Source organism: Phaethon lepturus, unplaced genomic scaffold (assembly GCF_000687285.1).
Source record: "Phaethon lepturus isolate BGI_N335 unplaced genomic scaffold, ASM68728v1 scaffold9839, whole genome shotgun sequence".
Classification (NCBI taxonomy): domain Eukaryota; kingdom Metazoa; phylum Chordata; class Aves; order Phaethontiformes; family Phaethontidae; genus Phaethon; species Phaethon lepturus.
In genome coordinates this window covers 1-12,814 of record NW_010565548.1, presented here as the reverse complement: position 1 = coordinate 12,814, position 12,814 = coordinate 1, and the positions used below count along the sequence as shown (strand labels likewise).

The 12,814-nt window shown below is 36.5% G+C and overlaps 1 protein-coding gene across 1 annotated transcript in view; it reads left to right on the top strand.

Annotated features, from left to right (window-relative positions):
- Positions 1–9,493, top strand: part of LOC104627111 (contactin-1) — a gene marked incomplete at its 3' end in the record, with an annotated part of 59,204 nt that extends 49,711 nt beyond the window's left edge. The window contains exons 15-17 of the mRNA XM_010295218.1: positions 2,369–2,527; positions 5,856–6,005; positions 9,423–9,493. Coding sequence (XP_010293520.1) covers positions 2,369–2,527; positions 5,856–6,005; positions 9,423–9,493 — 380 coding nt within the window. The remainder of the gene's footprint in view (positions 1–2,368; positions 2,528–5,855; positions 6,006–9,422) is intronic.
- Positions 9,494–12,814: the final 3,321 nt, after the last annotated feature.

The window sequence follows — 12,814 nt, the reverse complement described above, 5'->3', positions numbered from 1 at the left end:
GATTTGAATTTTAATAGAAGTTTGTTATGAGCAATCCAGTAGTCAACTGACGTACATTTTTCCAAGGATACTAAATGGGAACTATTCTTGCATCTTAGGAGAAGAAACAAGCAGGAATTTGATTGTCGAAGTCATAGGCCATAGCCCAATAGACTGTGTAGAGTGGTCACTTTTATTTCTTTTTAAACAGTGGCATATATATTCTTTAAGTAACCAGTCTAAATTTGAATACTTTCAGAGTCGGGAATGGAATTGCTTGCTCGTTAGAAGGATAAATTAATTGCAATCAAGGAACAACAATATTCCTTTTGCTCAGATTTATGGAGAAAATAAAGAGCTCAATAGCTGAAGATACATTTGGCACATTGTGTTTGTAGATCTGATGTAGAAATCTCGTTCCATTCTTTTTGTTGAGTTGTTTTTGTTTTGATTTTCTGTGGTTTCTCTGTAAACACTGCAGAGAAATATATCCTGTTATTTCTTGTTGGTTTTTTTAATATGCTCTGGGACTTGTTCAGTCAGATTTTGGGATAATTACCTGAATCATGTTGGCATACTATTATATCTGAAGTGGAATCAGAAAACACTTCTCAATAGTTCTAATGCATTGTCTGTGTTGTTACACAATGGTTAATATATATCACATAACTTTGTATCATAAAACAGAAGCATAACAACAAAATCAGAACAGTCAATATGAAAAGAAAATATCTGTAGGCCAAGTTTGTAAATAGGTATTAAGCTTTGTGTTACGGAATTACTGTAAGTTTGAGGTTTTATAGCACAGACAGCTTACTGAACATTGTGGTGTCTTTTACAGATGAAGATTCCTATACTCACATACGTATGTGCCTGCATTACTCTCTTCTTAGCTTTCTGGTCTATGAAAAAATCACCTGTGCCTGTTGATCTGCACATTTTAGCCTCTCTTCTGGGGACCAAGGCACAGCAACAATAAAAAAGTTACCCACACAAAGTAGAGGTGTGGGAGTAGTAGTAATTAGAAGAAAAATTTTTAAATGTAAAAAATGTTTTTAGAAAAATGCATTTTTTGTCTCTCATTACTGTTTGGAAATAAACCAGATGAGGTTGGGTGAAAAGGTGAAATATCATTTATTAGGTTTAGTGATACACCTGGAAAAAACAGGCAAGTTTTGGGAACAGAGGCCTATCTCTTCAGATCTGAAGTACGACTAACAAACTTAAAGCCAAATATGGATTGAGAAAAATTGCTGTTATTTTAACATAGCTCTTTTAAGTAGTTGGTTTGAGCAGAAGTAGTATTTAATACTTGAAAAATGTAGAGATGAGACTGTGAACTAGTTCAGGACAAGCAGCTTCTACCTGTAATTATTTAGCTGGGTGTTGGGAGCATAGTAATATGCCATCAAGGCAACATCTGTATTTAGTTCATGACTTTTTGTATTCACTAGAGCTATGAATTTTGAAATTAAACTTTGCAAGTGTCTGTCTTCTGAAGAAAAAGAAAATACTCTTAAGAAATCGTTTTATAGGTCCTTGTTGATGATCAAGACTGAAACGGCAGATGCAGAATGGCTGTTTTGTGCAAAATGTCTTCCCTTTGACAGCTTAGTGCGTCTGTTCCTTCGTGGTGGTCTTTGTGGGGTTATTCTGGTGCAGAGGTTGTTCAATTTCACCCATGTAGTTCACAAGACTGCTTTTAGTTCAGCGGGTGTAGTGGATTCCACATTTTGGCATGGATTTTTGAAATTGTTGTGGGAAGGCTTTTGTTGAACTATGGAGAAACGTTGTCTAGTTCTGCTTTCACTCAAGTTACATTAGTCTGTAGGAAGTTTGAATCTGGTGATAGGGTTTACCACACTGGAGTAATATCAAAGCCAAGAGAAATGTGAAGAGGTCTATAGAAATGTCTTTCAAAGTATGATTTTTCTCCAATGTAAGTTACAAGATTTTCCATATAAATTGCAATCAGGGCCCATATGGCACAGCAGAAATGTAGATTAAAGTTGGGCCACCAATAAGGTCAGCATTAGGTGGAATTACGGAAGGAAGATTTTGTTTATTTTTTCTGACTCTGAGTTCACTGTTACTTGAAAAAAAGAGCGGCACCAGTTTCAAAGTATCATTTTTTCACTTAAGAAAATTTCAATATTACTACTTGGGCAGGAATCATAGAAGTTTCATTTGGTAGTTGTTAGATGCAAGAGCATTTATCCCTTGAATCACTGTAGAGTATTAAAATGTGTATATACATTTTCAATCTGTTCTTAAGTAGAAAATGAGACTCGAGAGCCTTGTATCTGATAAATACAAGTAGGAAAGTTAGTGAACTTTAAATTTTCAGAATATCTAATTTGTGAAATGAACTACCGATTTTTTTCCTCAGGTCCTCCAGGCCCTCCCGGAGGTATAAGAGTAGAAGAAATCAGAGACACTGCTGTAGCACTTACCTGGAGTCGTGGAACAGACAATCATAGCCCTATTTCTAAATACACTATCCAGTCAAAAACCTTTCTATCTGAAGAGTGGAAAGATGCCAAAACAGGTAAGAGTAATGCCAGAAGTAATAAAGTCAATCAGTTTTAAAGTGTTTGATTGTTAGAAAGCCCGGCTAATCAGAAAATAGTCACAATAAAAGGAAACCAGGGATGCTATCGATGTCTGCTGCAGGGTTTGGGAGCGGGTACTGCCCTGTCAGTGTGTTGTCAGCAGATTTGTTCTCAGCACTTGGAGGGCCTGAACTGAATATCAAGAAATACAGAAAAGAACAGGCCAGTGTTTTCACCTGTTTTTTGCCTCTTTCCTTTTTGCTGGAAACATTCCCCACGCCCGACTAGAATCAGAAAAATTTATGTACAGGTTAATTTGGGTGACAAACAGGTGTCTTCGCTTTTGTATTTGTTATGCAGAAAGTTGGTTAAAATTGTCTGCTTTTCCCTGGGAGCTGCCTATGTTCCAGTTGCGTTAAAACTGGCACCCCCGGAGAAAACATAGCTAAGGTTACCCTTCTAACCACTGGATGTCATCATTGTGCCACATAATTGCAGCTGAGGACGCACCTACCTGAACACAGGGCATACTAATGTATATTTCTTTGCAAGATTTAACATAAATGCATAAATTATGACAATATTTTTAAACTACTAGTATCTTTGAATGCTTTGTGAAGGATAGCATTGCCACAAACTATACGGAATTGTCCTATCAATATGATTCATTATGCCACCATAATAGGTTATAACTTCAGTGCTTTCCTGTGGAATTAGGGCATCACATACTCAGCATTTCTAAATACTAAGACTATTAATAGTTTCAGCTATTGTCTTTCATTTAAATTGTCCTTTGAAACTACAGAGATAGATGTCTAAGAAATAGACTTTGACATATTGACCTGAAAATCTCTGTTACATTTTTAGATTAAAAAGTTAAAAATACTGGGCCTACTGCTTTAATCATATTTCTGTTCTAGAATATGTAGTATATGTAGCTCTATTGTACATAATTACCTCTAATGTCCAGCACTAGTATATGACTTATGTTAAATAACTTGGAAAATAAAACTAGAAGTTTCCCCAGACCTCTCCTGTCTCTTATATCTTGTTTAATAGTTTCCTTAGAATAGATTTATTTGAACTTTAAAAAAACAATTGATGTAGGCATTAGAGCTATTCAAATAACTCATGATTTGCTTCAGTAACAATATACGCAGGAGGGACGATCCTTTTAGACCAGCCTCCGCTTTTTTTCAGGATAAATTATGTTTTATTTCTAATTCAGGGTTTTTATTTTTAATTTTAAAAAAAAAAAAGGAATTGGGAAAAAACGAGGTTATATGAAGATACAGGAAGAATTTGTAAACCGGGGGTGGCAGCTCTTATACTGCTTCCTTTTGTGCTGCATATTACTAGAACTAGAAACATATGTGTAGGAGATACAAGTGTTGGATTCAGATCTTTGCTCTGTCTGGTTCAGATCAGACACTTGGACCCATCTGTCTCACTTCTCGAGAAGATTCCCTGTTTGCAGCGTTACAGGCATGATGGGATGCACTTATCTGCATCTCTGAAGTTCTGCTGCTTCACAGAATTGAGATGATAGTCATTGAGACATGCAGTCAGACTTTGAGTCTTATCCTTGTAGCATGTTGAGTGGGATTCACATCTTGAGTGGGGCAAGGAGGAATCTAGATTGTTGAACTCCTTTTTTAAGAAGCTAGCAGGAAAGATATAAATTATTCATTTCTGAAAAGTTGAAATGAACTATTCCGGTGTTTTCAAATTCATTGCTTTTTCATTTGAACCACACTGAGCAATTTTGATTAATAGATGATTCCCTCAAAAAACAGGTAAAATCCCCATACTAACCATCGCTGGCACCACTGCAAACTTTTACTTAATTTCTGGGCTCCTCCCAGTTTGTCTTGATGTTCACTTTCATATGAAAGAAGCATGATGAACAGTCCAAATTGATCTCTCATTAATGTTTAGGCTATCATTTAATGCTGCTAATTTTCAATGTGGGGAACAAAAAAATATACTTCGGCATTGCACTTTGGAAATAACTGTTGTTATTATTGTTACTACCGTTATTCCCAAACCAAATCATTCGTCTCAGGTTGCGTAATATCAAGTGTGTTTTATGAAAGAAAGAAATGTATTCTATTTCACAGTATGGAAATACATATGAATGGGTTGTGAAATAAGTTGTTTACATTTATGTTGCTCTTTCCAGTTAAGGGGATCAGATTCTTACCATGTTGAGTACCCATAACTATTCTGGGAATTTGTGGCACAGTAAGATTAAATGAAGAGATTGGAAGTAGCCCAGGAAAAGGAATGCCAAATTTGTATCGTGTCTTGCATGCCATAGGAGGTTTGCAATGGCTCTACTGACTGGACAAAAAAATAATTTGAGTAAGCATGAGGGAAGGTAGTGGGCAGGTGGAAAGAAAATGGAAAGTGTTTTTCTTTCTCCTTCAGGGCCTCACTTTGGAATGAAAAATTTAGTGATCATTAGGTAGAAGAAAGTTGTGACACCATCCGGTGCTTACACTTCTGTGCTTGGGCTTTTTGCAGCCTTTGCATTCATATTTTAATTCCAAATCAGCTGCCTTTCCAGTGCGGAATATCTCATTTCTCATCTGCCTCTGAACCCAAGACTAATTTGACAAACAACTCTTGGCCTACACAATAAAAGACAATCCTCTGTCTTTCTATAACTACAGACAGCTATAGAAACAGCCCCTATTGTCTGTGAATTGTAGACAGAGTCATGAGTTACGCATTTTATTTATGGTAAAGCAGCTCATCCTTATGACGATAGTAAGTCTTTTCACAGGAATTACAAGAACACTTACCCTTGTTGGATCAGAACTAGATAGCGAGTTGTAACATGCTCACTAATAAGGTGCACCAAAATACGACCACATTTTACAAACCACTCTTTATCAATTGATCGAACCATACATTTGCACATGTCTAGCCCTTGTCTATATCATTAATTTTTATTTTACTGTTTTTTCATTCCAGATTTCTCATTACATTTGTCTGTAGGTAAAATGAAATTCTACAACTACAATATGTAATTAGTAAGGATCTCATAACTACATGTACTTCTTTTGCTAGCTCACACCCAGTTAAAACTTACAAGTCTATAAAGGTTTATCCAAGACAGTGTCATAGTTTCCAAATTCCCAGCCACTGCCGTGAGTACTTCTTGTAAAATGTGGTGTTCCTAATGTACAACATCAAGTTTCCTTCAGTTAGCTATGTGTGGTTGCAGAATAGTTGTAGTTTTGCTGAAATCAACCACATTGTTGGCTGACCTTCTTGTAAAAATACTGTTTTCTAAAGCAATTTCTTGTATTTTTTCAGAACCATCAGATATTGAAGGAAATATGGAATCTGCTACAGTGATTGATTTAATTCCATGGATGGAATATGAGTTCCGGATAATAGCAACAAACACTCTGGGGACAGGAGAACCTAGTATGCCATCACAAAGAATTAGAACTGAAGGCGCTCGTACGTAAACAGAAAATGTCAAGTTTTTTTATGTGCTTCTTAATTTTCACACTTGTATTAATCAATTTTGTAATTTTGTTTTTTATTTTTAAAAAGCACTTTATAAGATGCAAGTCTAGAGAATATATTTTCAGCCACCCACTACTATAGATTTTAGTAAGCAAATACCCGACTGTGTAAATGCGATAGCATCAAAGCAGACAGGAAAGAAACATCGTGATACAAGTGGCAAATTTGCCTCCATTGCTGAAACAGAATCATACTGTACCTTTCAGAGATCCCCCACTGTATCTATCAGTCAGGCTGCGTGTGTATGAATGCATGAACATGCTTGGGACCAGGGTAAAGGACTTATGAAAAAAAAAATGCATGTGTTTAAAAAGGAAAATGTCCACTTGCTGTTTGGTTTGTGTTCTGACTAAAGAATACATGACAGGATGTGTGCTATACTGGATAACGCCATTTTTCTGTGATTGAAGGCTTAGTCCTCTGTCTTCTTATTCCACGTCAAGGATGTGACATTATCCAACACAACATATGCCCTTATCAGTCTAATAGCTCAGTGTTAAAATCTCGGAGTATATTTAAGGATATCCTTTAGGCTCAGGCACATCCTTTTCAAAATGAATTCTCCAAAATGAGGAATTAGATGTTATTATTCAAGATAGTACAATCTGGTTTGACTGTACAAAGGAGATAACAGCAGTGCTCTAGGAGGTAATGCATCACTGCAAAAAGACTGTATCCAACAAAGCCTGTATACCAGTATATCCTCCTTAACACATATTAGCACCCATGTACAGCCTGGATATATTTACAGTTGCTGTCCCATAGCTTGAGATTTGAAACTAAGAATGCAAAACCAAAGTGTAAAAATTGATTTTTGCAATTACACCAGCTAGGTCATTGCTTTGATTAGATAGTATTTTCAAAATAAAATGTATTTGCGTTGCAAATTTCAAAATATTTATTAAAAGAGATCCACATTTGGACCATTAAAAATGTTGTTGCTTAGGGAGAAAGGAAATACAGATTGGTTAAATTAATCTGGACAGAGAAGGAAAAGCTACAGAACTTTAATACTAAAGTAAAAGGAAATTGCTGCTTATAAAACTGGCTATTAGCAACATAGTTTTTATGACTCAACATCTGTATTTGAAGACCCAGGAATCTAAATAAGAAAACTACACATGCTTCTTGGAGTGCCTGATGCACAACAGACATTTCTGAAATGTCAGAAAAGAGACAGAAAGGGAGGGGAAATAATGCTTACAGGTGGAATAGTGGTAGTGTCCTGCAGTTTGCAGTGGTGTTTGTTCACGGTATTTGTTGTAGCCACCCAAAAAAATGGCATATCCTCCAGTTTTGTAGCAGGAGGCAATGCTTTTGAAGAGGTAGTCTTGTTTAGTCTGTTGTCTGATTCCCCATGCACAGCACCTTTGTCATCCCTGGCAGAGTGTGAGACATTTTTGGTGAAACAAAGCAAAATCTTAATGTAGTCTTGCTAGGCATCAGTCAGCACTTCTTGCCATGCCAAAATATGGTATAAATCAGTAACACTTAGCAGATGAACTTCTATTCCCAAGTGCATTTTCTGCCAGAAGCTGCAATTTGTTATGAGCAGCAACAATAGGATATGGGTTGCACTGTCAACTTCCAGGTACTACAGAACCAGTACTGCATGTGCATTTTCATGTAAATCTGAAGAAGATAAATATTTTATTGCACAAACAACAACCCGTATCCCCCACGTAGTTATTTTTAACATTTGTTCTGTTCTGAAGTCTCTTTTCATGTAGATAACGGTAATTTCAGTAACTTTTATTAGCATGCTAGGAATGTTGCTCTGATTTTTTTTAATGAAATCTGCTTGCTTCATCAATAACGCATTTCACAGTGATTTCTTGAAATTCAGTGGATCAAAGTCTGCTTTTATGTATTTTAGCTTCTGGATACATTAGAGTAATTGTCCAAGTATAGCTGTCTAAATTAGTAACCTGGTCTTAATGGAGAGAGAAACCTGGGTTTAATGGTTGAGAGAATGAGGGAGAGTCTCTTGAAAAGGGTGATTTGTAAGACATTAGACAATCTTTTTTCTCTTCTCTGGCAGCCTGTGTGTCTTCTTTGACTATTTAAGCATTCTGGCAAACCTCTGCTTCTAACGTAACACTGAAGTTATATGCTTCATGTAATAGATAATAGATAGTGTGACTCCTTGTGTATTTCAGTAGTAGCAAGGCCAAGTAATAAGTTCAAGCTTCCTCTTCATTTGTCATGATATGTATGTTTGGTCTCTTTCTCCACTAATTTGTTTTGTAGAAGGCCAGAAATAAATAAGGCAAACCATGCACTCAATGCTGATTTCAATCTCAAATTTCTGCTACATATTTTTATCCTTTCTGAAAGCATTAATTCCTCTCTGCTTTGTGTTTCTTCTCAGCTGACCCTCAGAGAAAGCCTCGGCAAACATCTTAAATAGCACGAAAGCACTTAGGAACTGTCCCCTTACTGTCTTGTGACATTGACCAATTAGTGGAGAAAATGTCTGATCATATAAGAATTTTTAACACAAAGAACATATTCATGCAGATAGGGCATGTAGCTAATGCATGACCACCTGGGGCACGTTTAATGCGCTATAGGTAGGCCAGCTTCACCCAAGTTTTCAGTGGTACTTTGTACCACTTTTGCAGTGCACTTAGTGCAAAGAGTCTTACAGAAAGGAGATTACAGGAACGATTTGTAATAGCGTCCTTGAGACTATCCCGCTTTACCACTCAGCTGTGCACTGATTATAGATCAACAGATTTTATTTCATTACACAGAGTATCAGTGTAAAATGCAATTAGTAAGTTCCTACGTGCGATGCCAGTTTCGCTTCCTGAACATCTCTACCCATTCTGAACATGCCGATCAAGAAGGCATCTAGAACAGGATTAGAATGCCAGTGCTTCAAATATATATATCCATGGGCTTAACCCTACACATTGCGAGTAAATCCATTGAAGTAGATGGAAGCGATCACAGTCTGTTAAGGTAAATATATGTGCAAGTCCTGGGTGCTTGAGCCCTTGGCATACCAGTGTCTGAGGAAGCACAAGAACACTACACAGTCCTTCTCTGAACACTCTGAGGAGTGTTCCATTTCTGAATAGCCTGTTAAGTATTTGTAGAGAATATTGTTAAAAAGAAGAATGATTGCTAGCTATGGTTAGAACTGGCATGTTTCCTGCAGCAGTAGCTATGCATCAGTCTTGGCAAGACCGCAGACTCTCACAGCTATTACACACTACCATTATTTTAATTGTGTGTGCCACGTGTGCTCATTGGCCCGCTGGTAAAAAGAAAAGTAAATAGTGATATTTTTACTGACTGCATACTTTGTAGTCATTTTTCCTGTCTCTTCTATTTTTCTAGCTCCTAATGTGGCTCCCTCTGATGTCGGAGGAGGGGGTGGGAGCAATCGAGAGCTGACAATAACGTGGATGGTAGGTATTGCACTGAGATCGCACAAAACCTACACTTCCTTGCATCTGATCTTGCTCCTCCTGAAACCCATGAATGGTTTGTCACTGGCTCCTGTGAAAGCAGGATTTGTACACAGTGTATAGGTTTTCAGACAGGAATGAGGAGGACAATGTTTTAGATGTTTATGTATTGGACATTTCTAAAATGTGATCTAAAACATTCTCTGGAAGTATGTTTCAAAGAGATAGAAACATATACTGACTATGATAATGCATTTAAAAATTCTGCATATTATATCTTTCTTGGAGGCTTTTTTTAAGTTACAATGTGAATAGCATGCAGATTTGCTTACTACAACTAAAAGTAAAACGTCTTAATTACGACTTTAATGTGCTGTGCACAGATTTACAGGCTTTATTAAAAAAAACAGAAAATACATTGCCATTCTGTAAACCAGCCTGTTATAATTATTAACTGGAGTTCTAAGGAAATTCTTGTGTATTGACATTTCATGAATCTTATTTTATGCTAATGTGACTGGGAACACAAAACAATGTTGCCTTGTACCACACCTTAGCCATTCATTGATATCCATGTACTGATGATGTTGTTCCTTTCTTCCAAGCCATTATTTTTTCTTTAACAATTATGCCTTAAGTAAAATAATGAAAGGGAAAAAGGACAGAGATAAAATGTTAATCACAAAAACAATGGAATTAAAAGTTCAAAAAAATGCAGTGTTATGAAAAAAGCTTTTCAGTAAGCAAAGTCTTTTGAAAACGTTATTTCTCATGTACCATAGGTATTCAGTCCATGACATTTTGTCTTTTCAAAGCCTTGTGTATATAGCTATATACATAAGTGCTGTCTTCATTCTGGTATCGAAGCAATGATTTTTAGAATTTACCTATACTGTCGTGAAAAAAAAGAAAACAGAGAAGAAGGGAAAAGAGACAAGAAGATAGAAAGAAAACAAAACCCAGAATAAGATAGAATAAGGATTTATAAGCAGAGTTGTTGTGTAGGCAAAATTTGCATAGGAGAGAGAGTTGAAGTCTTCTGAAGGGTATTTGGGAAAGCTAGGGAGGAGAAATAAAGCAAAAAAAAGCCTATCTATCTGATTCATGTCAGAGCCTCTCAGTATCCAGCAAAAACAGAGTTACAGACGCATTACCTCTGGCAAAGAAAGATGATTAAATGTTATGCTTGAAAAAATTACCAAGTTTTTCTTGCTGTTGACCTCTCTTCACCTTCATAAAACTATGAGGCACATAAAGCACATTATGCCATTTGTGTCTTTTGGGGAATAGTTTGTTTCAGATGTAGCAGCTTGTTTGCCTCAATGAAGAGTGCCTTTTCTTCTGGGAAGTAATACAAAGATGTCATCATTCCAACAGCAACTTTGTCATTATTGTATAGGGATCCTTCTTACTAATGTACAAATTTTAATCCATGTGCATATTTCATTCTTTTTGTACTTAAGGTTGATCATACCTCTTTGGAGAAGTCCTCAAGTATGACACAGAAATAGTCAGCCATATGTTTGGGCTAACAGATTTGGGCTTTCCTCTTTTGTTTTGTTCTGGTTTTTTAATTCCGTTCAATATATTTATTCACACTTCCTAAATATTTTAGCAATGAATTTACCTTAAAAAAATTTTCTAAGTTTCTGAAAAAGGAAGACACACACTTCTGTTAAAATATATTGGAAAGGTTATTTCTTAGTTAGGAAGTAGATGTGTCCAAATTGGTTTGATTCTGATCTTTACTTACTTTTGAAAAACAAAAGTCAAATAAGAACACATGCACTGGACAGTTGCACAAGACCTAGGGGTTTTTTTATTTCTTCACAAGTGCTGTCTTATAAAAACTTCAACAAACCACAGAGCCACTTCTTCCATTGCATGTAAAGACCCATACTCGTGGCATTTTGAGTACAGTAAAAACTTGGCTGTGACTAAACTAAAAAAGAAAATTATAACAATAGTGACTAATGCAAGATCTGAAGTACAATATCATTTCAGTCTTTCCTATACACCCAAGTAGATTTATATTCCAATTATTTCACTTACCTAATGTCATGCTTTTTACATCTGTTCTGTAATGAGTAGCTCGTTTAGTCAGACAAATTAAGCATGGCTTCAAATATTTACTTCCCAAGAACCTTCCGTACTATGTCTAGCACTGTTTTTGAAAGAGGCATTAGATTTACGGAGCCTGTCTGACAGACAACAATATATCTATCTGTAAGGCTAAGTTAAAGGTGTATATTGATGCCCCCAAATGTGCTGACATTTGTATACGCTACTCAAAATAGTCCTTAATTAAGAAGAGAAGAACAAAATGTATGGCAGGTTTACATGTTGCTGCCAACCCCCTTTCAGTTTTTGCTATGATTCATAAGCCCAGGTTGAATGAGACAGCCAGAGATGCAATCAAAGCTCCTCTAAGTCTTGTTTTGAAAGAACTGAGAAAGAGAGCTAGGAGTGACATGCCCATTCTTCCTCATTTTTCCCCATTTGTCTTTCCCTCTTCCATTCTGTTTTTCAAAGTTTTTAGTGGATACTACAAACTGTTCTGCTACTTGTACCTCCTTATTGTGTGCAGCCGTTGGAGGGCAAGCTGCTTTCAACATTTTATTTAAGACCTTCCAGAGGTCTTTTAAGTGCCAATCATGGCTTTCTGAAGTTTTCTTTGGCTGAAAATCATTCTGAGACTAGGGCCACATTGAGGCTGCTTACTTTGGCATATGAGAGGGGATTCTGGTTTATTTTAATCAGCTACATGCAATGATGGATTCAGAAGACAAGCTATCGAAGGTGACCTAGTCTGTGAATTCTTTTATTTTATGAATTTAAAGGCTGTCTATGAATCTAAACTTTGGTACATGAAGGTACCTTAGCTGTTCTGGGAAACGACGTATCCAATTTTCACCTGATCTCCAATCATACCTGAGGTAGAAAACAAGCTAAGACATGAGCTATACCTCATCCAATAGGTACACTCAGAATACGCCTGACACACAAAAAATGAAGCACATAAACTAGATTATCTAGGTTTTGGGTTTTTTTCATAGCTGATTTGTAGTTAAAGCCTTCACCTGGTGCCTTGTGGTTACCATCACGACTAGAGACCAAATATCCATCTCCTTTTTTGCATGAGGGCTTTCTTGAATTGTATCTCTTGGCAGTCATCTTAATTACCAATTATACTTAAGTCATTCACGTGTTCTCAGAAGTCCTGTTGTAGGTAAATGAGTATCTTTCCACAGTCTAAAGCTCCATTGGGCCTGGCTGAACAGAGGGGTTTCGCTGGGACTCAGGAAAAAAAGGAGAGTTTAT